Source organism: Geotrypetes seraphini, chromosome 14, assembly GCF_902459505.1.
Source record: "Geotrypetes seraphini chromosome 14, aGeoSer1.1, whole genome shotgun sequence".
Taxonomy (NCBI): Eukaryota; Metazoa; Chordata; class Amphibia; order Gymnophiona; family Dermophiidae; genus Geotrypetes; species Geotrypetes seraphini.
This window is the reverse complement of record NC_047097.1, coordinates 68,262,283-68,282,405: the sequence shown is the minus strand read 5'-3', so window position 1 is coordinate 68,282,405 and position 20,123 is coordinate 68,262,283. Positions and strand designations below refer to the sequence as shown.

The following is a 20,123-nucleotide window of genomic DNA, read 5'->3' as shown; positions in this document are numbered from 1 at the left end:
TCTTGCTCCTTACAATAATCCCCAGACCTTTCGACTACAGCTCTAAATTCCAGTCTATAATTATGAGTATATCTTCAGCTCCCTAAGAGACCGACAGTAATTTCATCTCCACTTATAGAGTATCACGCCATCAATTAAGCTACGTGAAAATGAAAACGCAAAGATTTGTACAAATACTCCGGCCAATATTCAAAAGCTATTGAACTGGCCAGAAATGGCCACTGACTGGTTAAATAGCCTGTTCGCGGCTAACTGTGAATTTTCAGCGGGACTTAACTGGTTATCTCTGCTGAATATTCACAGTCGGCGCCCACCGCGGAACCGGCTAGCAGTCCTACCTTTTCAAATTGGATTATCAACCTGTAGTGGTTGATCGCTGGAATAGTCTTCCACTACAGGTGATTGAGGCCAGCAGCGTGCCTGATTTTAAGGCCAAATGGGATCGGCACATGGGATCTATTCACAGGGCAAAGGTAAGGGAAGGGACATTAAGGTGGGCAGACTAGATGGGCCGTGGGCCCTTATCTGCCGTCTATTTCTATGTTTCTATGTTTATTCATTTATTACATAACATAATAAAGTTATAGAAATACAGATAATTCACAGTAGGACATATTACCTTAAATCTAGCCCACATTATTGGGACTGCTTCAAGTACTAAATAAAGCAAAGTGTCTATTAAGAATCATTCTAAGCTCTTCAATATCTCCTATAGACAGGCCAAAACAAAACAAAACCAACACTTCAGTAAAACCTTGGATTGCAAGACAAGCAAAACATTTTTCTTAAATTTTAACTTGATATACAAGCAATGTCTTGCAATACAAGTACATCACAAGTATACACACATCACAACTGAGCCGATGGCTCTTCTCTCTCTGACGTTGCGGGAGTCTAGTGACTTTACAGTCTACGGCCCAGAAATATCAAAGAAGAGACAAGTTAATCTAATTAGTGTTCTCCCCTCCGCATATACTTGTTTTCAAAAATGGAGAACAAGCTTTAAAAATAGAAAAGCGGAGTACTTATCTCGCCAGAGCGCCATTTTCATTTGGGATGCATCTCAGCTTTCCGTGCTCCCACGCTTCCCCTTTCAACTTTTGAGAAGTTCAGTGCCGTTGCTCTCGAGGAAAGAGGTTTGCTGCCTCTGAAACGGAGCTGTGTTGAGCACTAATCATCTTTGCAAGAACTAAGGAGTGTTCATATATTACTCCCTGTTATTATACTGCGAGATAAGTACTCAGCTTTTCTGTATTTAAAGCTTGTTCTCAATTGTTGAAAAAAAGTATATGCGGAGGGGAGAACACTGCGGGAAGTTAAACCCCAAATCAAGAATAGATTGTAGCAATTTTTATTATATTGGAGAGAGTATAGCACTTTTTTTGTGTGTGTACGTTTGCACTTTAAGTTAAAAACACATTTGCACAAAGGTCCGGATTTGTACTATGCTTAAATAACCCGTATGGGTTTATAGAGCTCACAGCTCATCTTTACGGGGTTTGCCCTGAGAAACTGAGTTGTGTTTAACTGAGGACCTTGCACAAAATTTAAATTAATTTCTTTAAAGCTAATTATTGTTCCCTTGTTTTGGACTTTGTGTGTTTATCTCCCAATATACTTGGCGGCTTATGAAGAACTTTGTATCGAATTCAGATTGGTCTATTCTTCAATAGTTTTGGCTTTTCACTTATTTCAAGTGTGTGCTAATGGTAACATGGGCTCTTGGTCATTTATTCGAAATGTGGAAAATCAACTATTTTCCAGCTGTGGCCTTAGCACATGGGAAAAACCCATGTAAGGGCACGCTAAGGCCACTTTCTACCACAGCTGTATAAGAGGACCCCCCACCCCCATAGAGAGCCATATGAAAATACACCGCAGCTCTGGTTCAATTCTCAATCCCTACAAAACTGGCTCTTTCTGCATCCAAATCAAAACAGTCTTTCCCACAATGCTAACAAATTTCAAATGCATTGTGCACGCAGAAGAAAGACAGAGACAAGCAATGGGTCTGAATCTGGAAAACTGTCCTTGGTTTCAAGATCTCCGTGACATGTTTAAGCTCAGTGATCAAAGAAAGGTTTCCTGTTAAAATAAAGAAAGTTCAGTTGACACAACTCATAAGTTGACATTAAAATCATTTTTGAGATTGTGGTGCCACCTACAGGATTTTATTTTTCTTATGTCGATAAGTTGAGGAGTTGAAGGAGTCAGAAAACTTACACTTACACTTACTCTCTCTCTCCCTCCCTCCCTCTCTCTCTCTCTCTCTCTCCCTCTCCCTCCCTCTTTCTCTCTCCCTGGAACTTTTCATACTTCAGAACTACTCATTAACTATTTCACATCTGAAGAACAGGACCTCATGTGGGATAAAACCATTAATTTCTTTTGGCTGTTTCCAAAGAAAGAAAGAAAAAAAAAAAAAAATCAGTCCTCTTCGGCAAATTTTAGCAGCAGGTTAAGATTCTTCAAATGTTTTGATTTCCTGGGGCTAACTCCAAAACATCGGTGCTAAAATTTATGTGTTGATCTCATATGGGCTGGCCTATGGAGGTGTGATTCATATCATAGATAGGCGCCGGAAGTGTAGGCCTGGAAAAACCTGGTGACTTCCTTTGCCGTAGACACAATTCTGTACCTGGCGCCATTGCATGGTTGACATACAATCGGCGGCTGCTTTTAAGGAGGCCTCCGACGGTGCCTGATTTGGAGTGCGATTTATAGAATAGTGTTACAGCTCGGTTTTTTTCGGCACCATTTACTGAATGTAGTCCATAAGAGGGTAAATCTAGAAGGGGCTCCCTCCTTTTAGATATCCCAATGCAGCGTGGTCGCAGTCGATTCTAGAACAACATCTGGACTAGGCACCTACTTTTTGTAGAATTGTGCTTTTCGAGTTAGGTGCCTAATTAAAGCCAATTATGAGGTGCCAATTAAGTGCCAAATATCAGGAAGCAGCGCAGGGCCGGGCCCCAATTTGAGGAGCAGCGATTCCAGTTCATCCTGCAAGGGAAGTAAGGGGGCGATGATTTTTTAAAAAATTGTATAGCTGCCCCAGTTTTGCAAGCCGCACCCACTGTGCCGGCATGCAAAACCCATATATAGGCCACGGGCCACGGGCTATATATGGGGAAATACAGTCGTAACTGACAATGCTAATTTGCTGTATTATCGCTGTATTTGTACAATTTCCCTCTTGTTGCTGACCGCACTGAACTGCGAACTATTGGGGTCTACAAATAAAGATGTTGGTATTATTATTATTATTATTATTCTTGCAAATTGAGTGCATGCTCAAATTTGTTCATCCAGTTTGGAACACCACTGAGACTTTACTAATACGGGTCTATAGAGAATACGCTTAAATAGGTCCCTTAGTGAGAAAAAAGGGGGTTTTCCACGATGACACCTTTCAGCCCCCAAAACACTGGCCATCAAGTCTTATCTTGCTCCCTAGTGGGGTTTGTTTTCCATTTTGTTTCATAATAGCACGTGCTGTTTTTAAAAACGTGCACACTATAAAGAAATGAATTTGTATTTATTTATTAGATTTTATATACTGTTCTAGAACACCAAAGATGACACTACACGTAACGGTGACGGGACAAAACCGCGTGAGACAAACGTGCACCAACATTTGAGAGCGGACAATTGAGCGCAAGACTTCAGCGCGCCGCTCTAAAAGCTTATTTTAAAGGGCTCTTATGGGGGGTGTAGGGGGGGGAACCCCCCCACTTTACTTAATACTGTTCGTGCTGTTGTGTTGGGGGCGTGTGGGGGGTGTAACCCCCCCACATTATACAGAAAACTTAACTTTTTACCTATTTTTTCGGGGAAAAGTTAGTTTTGCTGTATAATGAGGGGGTTACAACCCCCCAAAACCACCCCCAACAGCAGAGCCAACACTATTAAGTAAAGTGGGGGGGGGTTCTCCCCCACACCACCCGTCGGAGCCCTTTAAAATAAGCTTTTAGAGTGGGGCGCTGAAGTCTTGAGCTCAAATGTCAGTGCGCGTTTGTCTCGTGCGCTTCTGATTGTGAACCCACATAACACGACAATTACAATCTAGCCCAGTGGTCTCCAACTCAAACCCTTTGCAGGGCCACATTTTGGATTTGTAGGTACTTGGAAGGCCTCAGAAAAAATAGTTAATGTTTTATTAAAGAAATGACAATTTTGCATGAGGTAAAACTTTATAAATCTTTCCTTTTGGCTAAGTCTTGATAATAATATTGTCATTTATAGCTAAAGAGACATATGATCAAGAAACTGTTTTATTTTACTTTTGTGGTTATGATAAACAGACCGAGGGCCTCAAAATAGGACCTGGCGGGCTGTATGTGGCCCCCGGGCCGCAAGTTTGAGACCGCTGATCTAGCCTGTATTATCTGATCTCTCGAAAGATTCTAATCGAAGATAAGAGATGGTAAAGAATTCCGGAGGGTTGGAGCTACGTTGCGGCAGTTTAAGTAGATTCAAGCCTTGCGTGCTTAAGAGATGGAAGAACTAGAAGATTCCGATTTAGTGGCTTTAATGTTCTTGACGTACAGTAAGGAATACGAAAAGTGGCCGAATATTCTGGCTGGCCTGAGTGAAGAGCTTTATAGGCAAAAGAAGATGAAAATGAGATGGGTAGTGGCATAGCGAGGGTGAACAGCGCATCCCCGCCCTCCCCACCACCACCACCTCGCATGCCCCGTCCTTGTACCTTTCTAACTTCGGCGTAAACAGCCACTAACTTGCTGCCCGTGTCGGCTTCGGCGCTCTCTCTCTGATGTCACCTCCTAGGCGCGGGTCTCAGAAGGGACATCAGAGAAAGCGCTGAAGCCGACGCGGGCAGCAAGTTAGTGGCTGCTCGCGCCAAAGTTTAAAAGGTATGGGGGAAGGGAAGGGGATGCGTGCACCAGGGGGAGGAGTGGGAAGGAGAGGGGGAGGGGTGCCAGCGCCCTACTGGTTGTCTCCTGGTACTACAAGTAGTAACCCCAGACTATAGCTAATGGTCTCCGTGGCCATTTATAGTGCCCCCTATTTTCTGGAGACTGGGAGGGAGAACAACAAACCAAGTGCTGAGTGATAGTGCCAGCACGCACACACAACTAGCTGGACAAAGTCCAGCTTTTTATGTGACACCCCCGTCCTCCCCCCCATGGTAATTTCACACCATGTGTTGTCCATGAGGCAATAGCCACTGCTCCCTTCTTGGCCTTCGGTGGAAGACTTAACGGCCTCATCACCATACATCATAAAACAATCTACGCATTTACAACCCTATGGCTAGACTTTACACATCAGCCCCTACGGGCCGGATTCTATAAACGGCGCCGTTATCGACTGGCACCTCCCAAAATGGTGCCCATCGCCTGTTAATCATGCAACAGCGCCATTTGTAGAATTGCAGCTACCATCAAACTTAGGCACCGGAAATGTGGGCCAGGGTTTGGAAGGCCTACTTTTCCAGCACTAATGTTTGACGTGAATCGCGTCCGTGGCGGCACCTAAGGGGGCCTAAGGTCATTTCCTGCGTTAACCATGCCTTCTTCAGCCTTAGGCGCAATCGCATTTTTGGAGGCGCCAGTGGACACCTACATTTCTTTTGATCATTTCTTTTTTTTTTAAATAACGCAGTCAATTACCATGTCAAGTAAAAACAATTAAACCAATTAAGTGCCACGAGCAGTGAATCGCAAACCGTGTGCCTCCAGAGATTTCAGATAGGCCACGACACACTGGGAAGGAGGAGAGGTGAGAGGCACATCCTGTAGGCAATCAGCCAGCACCAGCGGCTCTCCTTCTCTCCAGCCCTCTTCCCTGCTGGCACCCCCATACTGGCGTCTCAGAGTCCATCTGGAGGGCCTTCACGCACTACCGGATGCCTCGAGCTGTGACCACTACGTTTAGCGTGCCGCGGCTTGAGAAAGTTTGCAGGTCACTGCTATAGAGAATTTGGGCCTAAGTGTTTATGGCTCTGTGTTCTAAAATGGTTTGTGTAAACGCCAAGGCCGAAGAATGGCGAAGAAATGGCGAAGAAATGGTGAATGGCGAAGAAAAGCTTGAGGGCCAGAAATGGGATTTCTTCATGAGCTGGTGCTAAAAATAAACAAACAGAGAAGCACAAAGAGCCTTTAAGTTCCAGGCAATTCTACTTTAATGATGAACTGCCCAAAGTGGTGGGGAAGAAAAGACATTCGGTCTAACAGTTAAGCTACACGCATACATCCGGACACTACTGACCTAGTATCTAAAGTGAATCTCTGTATATCAAAACTTCAAGCCCGGGCCCAGTTGGTCCGGATGAAGCTTAATACAACAAAACCGAATTATTATGGTTAGGCCCAAAATTGGATTGTCTTCCTTCTTCTGTAGCTTTGGTTTCTGGAACCCCTCTACAGATTGAGCTTTCTGCCAAGGTTTTGGGAGTCCTCCTTAACTCCTCTCTCTCTTTTAAGGATCAAATTACTCTTTAACCTGCGTTTATTGAGGAAGGTTAGACATCTCTTTCATCATCGACATTTTTCCATAGTAGTTCAGTCTATTATATTATCTTGTCTCGATTATTGCAATGTCATCTACCTCAGTATCACAAAAACTTGTCTTTATAGATTGCAACTGATTCAAAATACTGCTGCGAAACTGATCTTTGGGAAATGTAAATTTGATCACGTGACTCCGTTTCTCCAGAGTCTTCATTGGCTCCTGGTTTATTTTAGAGTTCAATTTAAATGTGCTTGTGTTGTTTTTAAAATCTTATATGGTATCTTTACTCCTCTCCTTCCTTTATCTTGGAACATTTACAGATTTTTCCTTTGCAAGAGGTAATCAACAATTTCAATTATTTCTTCCCTCCAATAAAGGGATTAAACTAGCTCATTTCAATTTTTTCGTAAATCTTTAAAAACCACTTTATTTGCTAAACACTTTGAAAATTAATCTTCCGAAACTTAGTCTTATTCTTTATGGGTTTTATTTGTTAAGTTAACTATTGTAAACCGAGTCGAGCTTTTTTTGGATTGATGTCTCGGTATATAAAGCCAAGCCTTAGATTAGATTAGATTCTGCTGTGCGATTCAATTTTTTTCCTTTTTTTATTTAATCGCACAGCAGAACGTATGGGTGTAGCTTAACTGTTAAACTGAGCATCTTTCTTTTTTACTAGTTTAGGCAAAGGTTTTTCATTCTGACTTCAGTATTTTGATTTTTAATACTGAACTGCAAGACTTTCTGACTCCTGATGCAGGTAGAGATGCCGAAACACGGCCCGTGCCAGGTCCATCATTAAAGTAGAACGGCCCAGAACATGAAGGCCCTTTGTGCTTTTTTGGGTTCCTTTGTGGTTTGTACTCTGAATCGTTCCTCTTTCCTACATTTTGCTAAAAAATAAACTGATGAGTGAAGGGAGAGCCGAGCTGTTTTTCTTAAACCGAGAATGACAAAAATCCTGAGTAAATTGCGATGACACCAAGCAGTCACTTGGCAGAATAACTAGTCCTAATTTCTCCAAAAGATAAACCAGGTCTGCAAGGCACATGCCAAAATTCCCTTTGGTTAAGCAAATTTCCTGGTGCAGGTAGATACTGAGAGCACAAAGAGAATGAACTCCTATCCTTAGGTATCAAGTTGATGTCTGTTTAATTTGCTCTAAGTAGTGAGCGTTCAGGAGACCATTTGAATACAATAGCTCTAGGTCTTGGTTAATTTAGACTCAGGTTCTCCTGTAGACTAGATTCTTTTGCAAATGTAGAGAATATACTCCCTTTTACAAAGTGGCAGTAGTGGCTGCTGCATGGCAAATGGTCCAACACCCATTAAATCCCTATGGGCATCAGAAAAGGGTTACCAGACGTCTGGATTTCCCCCAAACATGTTCTCCTTTTGAAGACATGTCCGGGGGTCCGGACAGCTTTTCAAAACCCGGCACTTTGTTGGGTTTTGAAAAGCTTCCCGACAAAATTGCATCGGGAAGGGGCATTCACGCTCAAACGCATGACGTCAATGTGTCGTATCCACACATGCGAAGGTGCTGTCTGGGGATGGGGCTGGGGGCAGGACAGAGGCGGAACTGAGCGGTCTTGGGGGCATGGCCATGGGTCCGGATTTTCCCAAAGGAAAATCTGGCAAGCCTATATCAGAGTGATTACCACAGCGGCTGCTACCACGGCTTTGAAAAAGGCACCCATAGTTTGCTGCCCCTGTGGTCGCATTTCTTGATGATGTCAATTAGTGTCTTAAGGTTTATTGCCCACTTTCTTCACTGGCATTCAAACTGGTCCTATCATCAATGCCTATGAGCCCTGAAGATGGACATCTTTCACGGTGGGCTTCCTAATCAATATCGATAGAAGAGCTCTCCCTAATTCTGAACATTCAGGAAGCCAAGTCAAGTGATTATCAAGTTTCAAGTTTATTAGAAATTTGATTAATTGCTTATTCAAAATTCTAAGCGATGTACAAAATTAAAATTGCTAATTTCAGGGGGATAAAATAAACAACTTAGACTAAACACAGAGGACATACAAAACAAAAAAGGGGGAAGAAATACAATTGTTGATAGCAAGAAAGACAAATAAGGAAAAAAACAACAAGGAGGGTAAAGGCAGAAAATAGGAGTCATTGAAGGATCCTAATCTAGCTTACTAACAGTCAAATGCATCTTTAAAAAGAAAGCATTTTAACTTGCTCTTGAATCTGTTGAGAAGACGATCTTCCCTTAAGTAATAGGGGAGGGAATTCCATGCTTGAGGTGCCATGACGGAGAAAATAAATTGACGACATGTGTTAATGTTTTGAGAGAGGGAGCAATTAATAAATGTTGATCATTTGATCTAAATATTCTTGCTGGAGTGTAAAGGAATCAGGAGTCTATCGATGAAAGTGGGGGTTTTATAAAGAAGCGATTTGAGGGTTAACAAACATATTTTATAGGTTATGCGATGAGCTACTGGAAGCCAATGTGCTTTTTGAGGAAGATGCTTTAATAACAGAAAGTGACCAACATTTGCAGCAATTTCTTTCCGTGTTACAGTGATTGCGCTTGGATGAAATTATTACGATCACACTGTTCTCTCTAAGCCATGCTGGGGGTTCTCCACTTACAGTCCTGCCAGTGGGGGGTGCTATTTCACCATCACATTTCCAATAGTGAAGGACAAGCAAGCTCTACAAGACTCTAGGGAACCTGCCTGTCTCTAGTGATTGAAAACCCAGTATTGAAGCATCGCTCCCCACCGGCACCAGTGCAGCTGGAGGGCTCCCGCTCTGCATAGAGGGAATAGTGAATATCGTTTGGGGTTGGAAACAAAGCAGCCTCGCGTCTTGTGGGAACAAGGGGAGCTCTACTGAGCACAGCTGAGCCATGGCTCAGGAGACCCCATTCGACGGTGCACCTCGGCCATTTTACTAAAACTAAGGGTCAGGAGAGGTTCAAGCACAAAGAAAAATATGGGGTCGGCACTACAAGACGATCCATAAAATTTACGAGGCAATAAATAAAAAAAATAATAATTGTGATGTTAAAGAGAGCACTTGCAGAAATGTGCAGCAGTTTCATCAAATAAAATTTATTGCTGCTATTACAATAAACATGACTGTACCCATCTGAGCAGAGGGAAACAAAATTTCTGGCCCACTCCCATGCATGGATTTTCTTGTGTTAGTAGAAACGAATGAAAACATGGGTGGGGGGGCTTTGAAAATCAACGACAAACTCCAATATAATCGGATTCAACCTTCAAAAGGCATTTAGCATGGTAACAGAGATTTAAAAAGAGGGGGGGGGGAATCATAAATAGTAACCATTTTTTAAGAAGGAAAAAAAAAGGGACAACGGAAAAGCACAATCCGCTGCAGTAAACTCTCGGCGGACCACAAGGAGAGTTTCCTCTTCACAAACATCAGATCAGGCGGCTAAAATTACTCCTGAAACGCAGTTTTAACTGTCACCTGTGGTGGGTATAATTACAGCCTGCTGCTGATGCTACGCCCACCTCACATGGCTATGAAAGGGACCTACAGCTTGCTAAGACCAGACAGACAATGGAGAATGCACGCCACCTGACGAGAGCCCAAAAGGAACAGTCGGGGAGACTAATAAAAGTGACAGCTTAGAGACAAACGACAATGCAGCCTCAGCCCTAGTGAAGGGAACAAAAAAAAAAAAAAAAGAGTAATATCAAATTAGCTGGAAAATGTAAGTGCTGAGTGGAGTTCTTTAACAGGTCACAACCCAAGCAGGAAACCGATTACAAAATACTGGGGTTTTTGCACATGCATTCAGCTCCGCTTTATTTCTGTATAATCTTTTCAGTTCTTTTCTATTGCCCAAACATTCGTGCAGTCGGCAGATTCGGCATGGCTCATTATGCATTTGGATGAGTATATTATATTAAATTATATGGCTTAGCAGATGAAAAAAAAAAAAAAAAATCTTTTTAAATAGGGTGGCACAGCGGGCCTTCCGAGCTGTATGTCACAAAGGGTTCGTTCGTGTTTTCGTTCTATACATTCAATTGCAAACCAGCTTAATTCATTAAAAATATATCGCAGTGATTGTCTGATCCTTGGATGCAAAATATTACAGTATGCTTTCCCATCTGGGAGCAGGCCTTCCTAATAGGGCTTCAAATGGAGCCAAACCAGTACTCCTGTTTTCTCTGGCGATGATTCTCGTCAGCACTGCATCGCATTTTGAAACAATTATGCTTAACACTTAAACTTAGTTCTTTTTTTTTTTATTTCAATAATTTTATTGAATATTATAAGAAATATAAACAGAAAGCAGTTCAAACACATAGAATCAGAATAAAAATCATGTGTCAAAGATCCGTATCTACAATCATTTGAATAGAACTAGATTAGTGAAAAGGATCCAGAGTATCTGGAACTGCTAATGAAAGAAACAGAAAAAGACAGAGAAGCAGGAAGAATGAGAGAAAGAGAGAGAAAGATAAAGGAAGAGAGAGAGAAAGAGAAAGAGAGAGAGAGGCAGAAGTGTCTACAGAGCAGAATGAACATATGAATCTAAGAATGACCAAGGTGATTTATTTCGCGCCAAGTTTGTGGAGAATCGAGAAATCAATTTCTTCTCATATGCATAAGATTCAAATTTGTGGTACATGCTTAGAGAATTCCACCAGAAGGTGAAGTCCAGTAGTGAGGATGATTTCCAGTTTTTCAAAATATGCATAAGAGCTGTCACAAATATGGTGTCAATGAGTTTAGGTGGGCAGTTTGATTGTGCAAAACAAGGGTGTTGAGAACGAAGAATTATAATGTCCATGGAGATCACTTCTGAACATTTTACTAATAGATTTTATGGTGTCCCAAATACGAAGCCAAAAGGAATGAACCATATTGCAGTGGAAAAGCATGTGATCGAGAGTTCCAGGTTCTTTCAAACTCTTAAACTTAGTTCTAATATACCTTTTTCATTCATTCAACTTGTCCAGGTGAAAAATTTGGAGTGCTTTTGAATAAAGTTTAGATTTCAGCTCAAGAATGGGCCTCTGCTGTTGGACTCAATTCTCTGTGGCACTCCCTAATGTCACAACAGTTGGTAACCCCCCAAAAAAATTGGAGGCTGTGGCTTCTGCCATTTCTTTTGCAGAGAAAAATTCCTCTACTTGACGAGAGAAAGTATCTGTGACTGCCAAAGGTATCTGTTAGTCGTAGAAGTTGCAGGAAACGAACCAACAAATCTATTTTGACATGGGGACAAAGTATGTCCCTGTCGCCGCAAGCTTTGACCTCCCCCCATCCACATTCTGTCCCCTCAAACTCCACTGAAATAGATTCCATCATTTTGAATAAAAGACACCCAATCTCTTTTTGTGTGAATACGATTTTGTACTGTTGCAGGAAAGGGGTGGGAATGGGGGACAAGCTTTGTCCCTCTGTCATTCTTTAGCCTCTGGGAAGTCAATGCACAATCTCTTCCCTGAATTATCCCACTACTGCTACAACTAGACTTAGGCAGCCCTGTGCACAAACAAGCAAGAGACAGTCCCTGCTTAAATGAGCTTACAATCTATGCGAAACAAATAATAATAATAACTTTATTTTTCTATACCGCCATAATCTTGCGACTTCTAGGCAGTTCACAAAGAAGAAGAGCTGTACAATCAGCGAATTACAGTAGATGAATGCAAGGTGGTTGAAAGGAAAATTATACATAGGTTGAATTATAAGAAATGAGACATTTAGGGGCTTCATTTATGATGGGAATGATTAAATCAACATGAGTATTGAATAGGTGGATAAGGAGTTAAGAATTAAAACCAGCCTCAAAAAGTAGAGCTTGTAGCCTGGTTTGAATGGGGTCAGAGATGGACCATGACGTACTAGCTCACGAAATCTATTCCAGGTGTTTGGGTGCAGCAAAATGGAAGCGACAGAGGTCCAGTTCTTTGGGTAAGCTATTCACCTCCTCCTTCTCCCCCGCCAACAGAGCCTGGAAAGGGCAGTGGAGGAGAAAGGCACAGACTGGAGTAACCCCCAAAAAACAGAGTTTCCAGGGAAGAGTGTAGGGGTACAGTAGAATATTGAGCACTGAGCAGCAAAAAACAAGATTACTGGGAGAATCCTGCCACCAAGGGCACATGATCAGAAGCAAAGAATAAAAATAACCCTTCCTTGAAGGAAAACAAAATCGCACCCCAAATTCTATAAAATGTGCTATAATCTGTGCATGCAATTTTAGTCATGTACCCAAACTGTCTGCGCAATTTAAATGGATAACACTGATAATTGTCATTAACGGGCAATTATTGGTGCTAATTAAAATCAATTAACCTCCCCCCCTTTTTTACTAAGCTGCGATAAAGGTTTCTACCACGGCCCATAGCGCTGAATGCTCCAACACTCAAAGAATTCCTATGAGTGTCGGAGCAGTGTCAGAGCATTTAGCACTCTGGGGGGGGGAGGGGAATAAGCGCGTAAATTTAGGTGTAAAAGGGCCCCTAAATGTTATCCACAGCCCAACTTTATGTAAATGGTTAAACATTGCTGCTCTATAGAACACGCAGAACGCGGCGGCCTGCTCATGGGAAGATCTACAGTCTTGTAGAGATTTAAAAAAAAAAAAATAATAATACTTAGAAGGATGTGAATTTTATTTGATGCAATTGTCCAAAAGCAACTTTCCTTTTAAACAACCAGGAAATGGTTGCGGCTTTTAATAACGTGCCAAACATATTAAAGCATAAAGAAAATATTACACGACAGAGTTCTTCGGCAATAAAATTAGGCAACTCCTTCATGCTACATTGGACGGAGAATAGCTATAGCGCCATAAATAGGGCATTTACTAGCAAATGGGGAAGAAAACCCTTCAAAGCAGAAAAATAGCAGGTGCAGAACTTGGCTGCCGGTTCGACATTCGTACTCCCTCTTTGCTGACCAAATCAGTTTATGATTCAAGCTGGGTGAGCAGGCTGATGTGAAACAGTTCGCACGACAACACAAAACAGCTGTACAACGCATCTAAAAGACCTGGTGAGCAGAGTGGATATTGCATTTCAGGTCCTTAACAATGTTTGCAAAATGGCTACGCGATAAAGGAGAGATGCGTCGAAGGCTTTTTCCAGAGCTTAATACATTTGCTACCTAAATCCTACAGAGTCCCCCCCCCCCCACCAAAAAAAAAAAAATCACTTCACTGGGGAACAAAATCCAGCTTCCTACTTTCACTAGGTGGTAAGATTTAGCCACTCAAAATGTAACATCCTCTATAATAAAAGCCTTACGCATGCGCTGTTGAAACGGCGTGATTCCTGCCATCGTTATTTCTGCTTCTGTGCCATGTTCCATTTGCGGGGTGCGGCGGTGAGAGCAACGGCAGGAGGGTGTCCGAATTGCTGCGAGGTGTCCGGCTGCTACTTCTGCACAGGGAAGTGGAGGGGGAGAGGGAAAAGGGGATCCTTTGGGGGGAGGGGTGTACTGGAGGGCAGGCAGCAATCTTGGTTTGCTCGGGGCAGAAGGGAGGGGGAAGACATTGATAGGCAGGGGGCCAGGGAGAGAGACAGACAGAATGACAAACAGACAGACAGACAGCAGCCAAGGAGCGAGAAAGAAAGAAAGACAGACAGAAAGAATTACAGACAGACAGGGGGCCAGAAAGACAGACAGAAAGTGGCCAAGGAGAGAGAGAAACAGAAAGAAAGACAGACAGATACATCTATTCTAGCACCCGTTAATGTAACGGACTTAAAGACTAGTAATTCATAATGGCAGTAGGATTGTAACGGATGCTCCATAAAATTCACCCTCATTATGACGTTGTTAAAGCTTGTAACGCCCGTTCCATGCAGGTTACCTTCCCCCATGCCTTTGTTTATGCCTTTGTTTAGGGTTATAACTACTGCCCTGAACAGGTTACACCCATATGCCTTATGGGGGTGCTGTAGCAGCTTAAGCAGTGGCTTAGTAAGGGGGGTGGACCGCTCCGATTGCCATCTTGTTGGGGGTGCGGGCACCTTTCTGCCTTCCCCCCCATGCCATACTTGCACCTTCCCTGCCCCCCATACCTCTTTAAAATCTTCACCAGTACGAACAATTACACTAGCCTGCTGCTCACGCCGGCCGGGCTCCCTCTGAAATCACTTCCGGGTCGTGGGGCGAGGAAATGACATCAGATGGAAAGCCAGCACAAGCAGCAGGCCGGAAAAGATTGAAAGAGGTAGGGGGCTGGGACGGGAGGGTGCGAGTGGGGCATGGGGGGGGGGTGGAAGGAGCGAAGGAGAGTGCCGAGGGGCCTTCACAGCCCCGGGCGCCTCCCACCCTTGCTACGCCACTGGCTGTGGGCATGAAGCATTTACAGACACAGCCATTGAGAGGGGTAGAAGAAAAATGAAACATTTAATACTCCAAAGAATATTAAAGCCGGTTCCCTTCATATGTGTGATAAACTTGGGAATAAAGGTTTCTTGAAATGCAGCTACAATCAGGCCACGTTTTCAGCGTTCACCAAAACCAGGCCTAGCTCTGGCCTGGCCTCCAGGAACAGGATGTCACTGGATTATTGTGCGTGTTCCACAAAATGTCTAAACTTGGATTTAGACTTCACAGGAAAATGCCCCTCTTAACTGGTTAGGCCCAGATTCTTGAACCGACGCGAAAGGCACTGGAAATGTATGCCAGAGTTTTCCGAACCTACATTTCCAAAGCCTATCTTTGCGTGAATAGTGCCTACGTAGGTGCTTTAGACCACCTAACGCCATTTCCGGTGTTGGCCATGCCTACCTTGGCGGTTGGCAGCTTAAAGCACCTACACAGGTGTTGATTTTGTAGGTGCCGGCATCCACCTCAAATCTTGGTTAAAAATGCTGGACAGCATTTTAACTGGCGGTATGGGTGCCTAGAAAATCGGCGCAGGTTCGAGAATCCAGACCTCGGTGCCACTGAATATCATCACAGACCATTAAACTCGAAGCCGGCTATTTTGTGGCCGATCCAGGAGGCGTAGTCAGCATTTAAGCAGTTAAGTGACAATGTTCAGCACTTACCTTCCTAAGTTTAGTGATTAAATCGGACCACATAAAAGTCAGTCTTATCTTTATGTGGGATTGCTTAAGTGGTTAAGTGCCGAATAACGCACTTAACCGCATTAGAGATAGCCGGCCGCATAAACTCGGGCATTCAGTGCTGTTGCCCGGACATGACCCAGTACTGAATATCTGGGAATGACACCGGCAGCGCTAAAAGTAGGCTCACTGCCCCTGGCTGAATATCTACCCTGCTGCATTTTAGAGGGTGAAATGGAATTCCAAATGACGCACTTACCAAAAATGCAATTATGCTTCGCCTTATGGACTCCCACTGAAAGCAGCTGTTTATGAACCGCATCGTGTTCCACACCGCTATTGTGATTTTTTTCACACGGTCAACATTTCTCGATAAGATCTAAACAAAGAGTGACAGAAAACACCCCCCCCAAAGACCCCCAATCAATTACTCGAAATCTCAACTTTTTTTTTTTTCCCCAGTTCTGATCTTGATCATTTTTAGTTTTGCAATTCCTCTTTTAAAAAAACTGCTTAAGACTAATTCCCTGTTTTACTAAGGTGCGCCATGCATTTTAGCGCGCTAAATAGACACGCGCTAACCGCTAACGTGTCCATAAACTAACATGCATGTCTTAGCGTTTAGCACATGGTTAGCACACACTAAGGGCTCCTTTTACGAAGGCGCGGTAGTGGTTTAACGCGCGCGCTGCTACCGCCTCCTTTTGAGCAGGCGGTGGTTTTTAGGCCAGCACGGGGGTTAGCGCGTGATGATGAAAAGTCGCGCATTAAACCCGCTAGAGCAGGGGTGTCCAACCTGCGGCCCGAGGGCAGCATGTGGCCCCGTGAAGTATTTTGTGCGGCCCCGGTCCAGGGCGATGCAGTGTTTTCCTCTGCTGCCCTCGGGTGTTTACCGTCTTGCCGGCTCCCTCCTCTGTCTTGCTGCAGCGTTTGCGCGGCCCCAGAAACATTTTTTTCAGCCAATGCGGCCCAGGGACACCCCTGCGCTAGAGCATCTTCCTAAAAGGAGCCCTAAGCTATTTGTTGACACTTATTTCTAATACGACATGATAATTGTTCCTCTGAAACTGTCTTGTTTCCCCTTAATTTAAGGCAGATGAATATTTGTTGAAAGTATATCAATGGGCATTTTTTATGCTAACCCCCTTATTTTACTAAGTTGGGCTATGCTTTTTAGCGTGCGGTAAATATTAGCACGCGCTAATTGCTAACGTGTGCATGTTATCCTATGGACGCGTTAGCGATTAGTACAAGCATTGATTTAGCGCACGCTAGAATGCTTAGCGCACTTTGTAAAAGAGGGCCTATATGTGTGGTGATTTTGGATGGTTACGCTTTAGTGCGTATTTTTGTTTTTATGTATATTATTTTGGAAACCGCTGAGTTTTTTGGTGGTGTACAATTTTATTTTATTTTTTTTATATAAAAATAAATAAATAAACATACTTCTTTAAAAAAAAAAAAAAAACCCCAACAAAACGCTTATCTTCCCTTCTTAGTCACACATATAAAAATCTTTGAAAGTCCCCTCTGGAATGCAATTATTTATTTTTATTATTTTAATATAAAACAGAGACAAGTGAAACTTTGTCTGGGTTAAAAATATACAATTAGGCAAATGAGTCAGGTTTATTTTGGGAGGTTATGAGTCAGACTTGACCATGGTACTACAGGACATTTGATGTAAGTAATGACTTATAATTCACTTCATTTCTCAACAGCTTCTAATTAAGAGTACAGTATATGAAAGCATAGTGAAGAGAAAAAAGGCCATTCTCTCGAAGTTGATTCTCAATCAAAGTGAATTGGCCTGGAAGTTATTATAACCCAACTAGATGTATCAGTATCAAACGCAGTGGAACAAACTGACAAGATCGTCACTGAAACCCGGTTGGGTGGTATGCAATCGTTTATGGGGTTCCAAGTACTTTGAGATTTGATTTGTTACCATGCTTTCTAAAAGCTTCGACATGAAGTGAGATTGAAGCTACTGATCTGTAATTCTTGACATCGTGCATTTCTCCATTTTGATCTTTTGGGATGGGTGTTAGAATGATTTTTTCTCCAATGCAGGTGTAAAGAGTCTTAGCCAATAGGAAGAGGAGATGCAAATGTTAAGAGCCTTAGCCAATAGGGAGAGGAGGAGGTAGTGGATGGTGCTGATGGGCCATTTGGCCTTTATCTGCCATCTTGTTTCTATGTTTGGCTCCACTATGTTGCTGCTGCCCAACATAGAGCCTTTAGCACCTGATATTCCCAGGCAGTCTCCCACCCAGGTCCTAAGCAAGCCTAACCCTGCCTAGCTTCCAATGGTAAGAGTGGGTCTACCCCACATCCACATACTAATCCATCCCTTCACCTACCTAACAGCCCCCTGTCTATTACTAATCAAATACCAGCCTATCTATGCTGCTATTCTTCCACCCACCAACTCAAGCCAACCATATGGGCACATTTAAGATGGCTTTCCTGCCCAAACCTTATTGGGGGACAATAAAATCCCATTTTATTCTCACACAGTTTTTTAGGTACAGATTTTTTTTTTCCCAAAGCATTTTAGCTCTTTGTGCTCCCTCATCACTTTTTCATTGTTTTGCTTCCTAGACATGATGCTACAATAGATCTTTCCGTCTTGCGTAAGGAAATAGGCTAGTCTGCCCCAAAATGACACCAACCTTCTTTGAAAACTTTGGGTTTTCTTCAATAAATCGCACTTCTTGTGGCTGAAACGTCCTGATACTTGCTCTCAACTTCAAATGTAAAAAAAAACAGAAAAGGCATTCAGGTCACCAAAAAGTATAATCTACATGCAAGAAACAAGCCCAATTTTCAGGCAACACAGCAGCTGGAACACATTAAACACCGGTCACAGCATTTAATTTTGGCCTCCTTATATCAAACTGCGGTAGAGCTTTTTACCGCAGGCTAGCGAGGTAAATGCTCAGACGCTCATGGGAACTGAATGAGCATCAGGGCGTTTACCGCGCCAGCCGGCGATAAAGAGCTCTACTGCGGTTTCATAAAAGAGGCCCTTAATCAAAGAGATCAGCAACAAATAGAGCCACCAAACAGGAAGTGATTTTAAAACGTGGCACCTTTATTTAGACACTGCAATGAGATATGCTTAGTACTCCTCCTATAATGGCCATTTAGGCATGCTTACATAATTATAAACCTATTAGTGCGTATCTTTCCTATATACCAAAACTTTGGGCTCCTTTTACGAAGGTGTGCTAGAGTTTTTAGCGCGTGCTAGCCGAAAATCTACCGCCTGCTCAAAAGGAGGCAGTAGCGGCTAGCGCGCGCTATTCCGCGCGTTAAGGCCCTAGCGCACCTTCGTAAAAGGAGCCCTTAGGTGTGACCATTTATGCCATGCTAATGCCACGTGTAAATGGTCGCACCAAGTGATGCGCGTAACTAAAAGCATTCTATAAGTTATTTGCATTACTTGGTGCCTATATAAAAGACACCATGAGTGCACCTTTGATTATTTGGGAGCTAAAATGTGGACTTACCTAATGGCTGAAATTAGATCTACACCTACTTACTGTCCTTTTCGCAAATAGCTGAAAAGCAACTTCTTTGAGAAATGGTCCTTCCTCAACACCTGATATTTTATAATGCTGTCTTTAATTTCTAAGTTTTAGTCCTTAAGAACATAAGAACGAGACCAGCCACAACCACCGTGAGCACACAGACCCGATCCTACCAAGAGTGTGAACTCTTCCCCCCATGCAATCTGCTAAGAAGATCGACTGTCGGCTCCGGGCGGCTTTCCCGCAGAGGAGAGAATCCTGCATTCACCGTGGGCCTCATCTGGGGCAGCCTCCTTGGAGCGGCTGGGGCACGGGCAGTGTGTCTGGGAGGGAATGCATGGATGGGAGAACATCTCAGGGGAGGAGACATAGGCATCCTGGGACTGTCTGCCAAGTCTCTTCCCTGAAGAAGCCCTTTCTGGAAACGTCAATCGCTCCTCCTAAACTTACTTGCTCCACTTCATCACTGACGCTGAAACCGTGGATTGAAAAAGTTTTATTTTATTTTTCTTTCCAGCTTAAGATTTATCTTTAATCTTATCTATTGTTTTGCCTTTTGTCTTTGTTTTGTTCTATTTCTATCATTTAAATTTCTCCAGAATTCTACTGTTCAACGGCTCCCCCTTCTGCTTCTATTCCTTTCTCTCCTCTCTTCTACCTTCCAAAGTATTTAGATCAATGCTGTCTTGTTAAAATGTTTATTTTATTTTTATTTTTCCTCTAACTCTACTTTTCACTTCTCTATTACCCTCCAGGTACTTTAGTTAGATTGTGAGCCTTCGGGACAGTAAGGGAATTTTTCAAGTACCTTTCTTATTTCTAATCTTAATGTATATTTTCTGTAAACCGCTTAGAACCTAACGGATGTAGCGGTATATAAAAAATAAATTACATTACATAAGAATAACCTTACTGGGTCAGACCAATGGTCCATCAAGCCCAGTAGCCCGTTCTCACGGTGGCCAAAACCTAAGGAGTAGCAACATTCCAGAACCCCAAAGAGTAGCAACATTCCAGCATCCCAAAGAGTAACAAACGATTCTAGAACCCCAAAGAGTTTCAAGATTTCAGGCAG

The 20,123-nt window shown here is 42.9% G+C and overlaps 1 protein-coding gene across 1 annotated transcript in view; it reads right to left on the bottom strand.

The window, feature by feature from the left end:
• The window catches only part of MCTP2 (multiple C2 and transmembrane domain containing 2), a 179,318-nt gene that overhangs the window by 48,875 nt on the left and 110,320 nt on the right, over positions 1 to 20,123 (bottom strand). Inside the window, 2 exon segments of the mRNA XM_033919914.1 lie at positions 15,772 to 15,891; positions 18,188 to 18,262. Of these exon segments, the coding sequence (XP_033775805.1) occupies positions 15,772 to 15,891; positions 18,188 to 18,262 (195 nt within the window).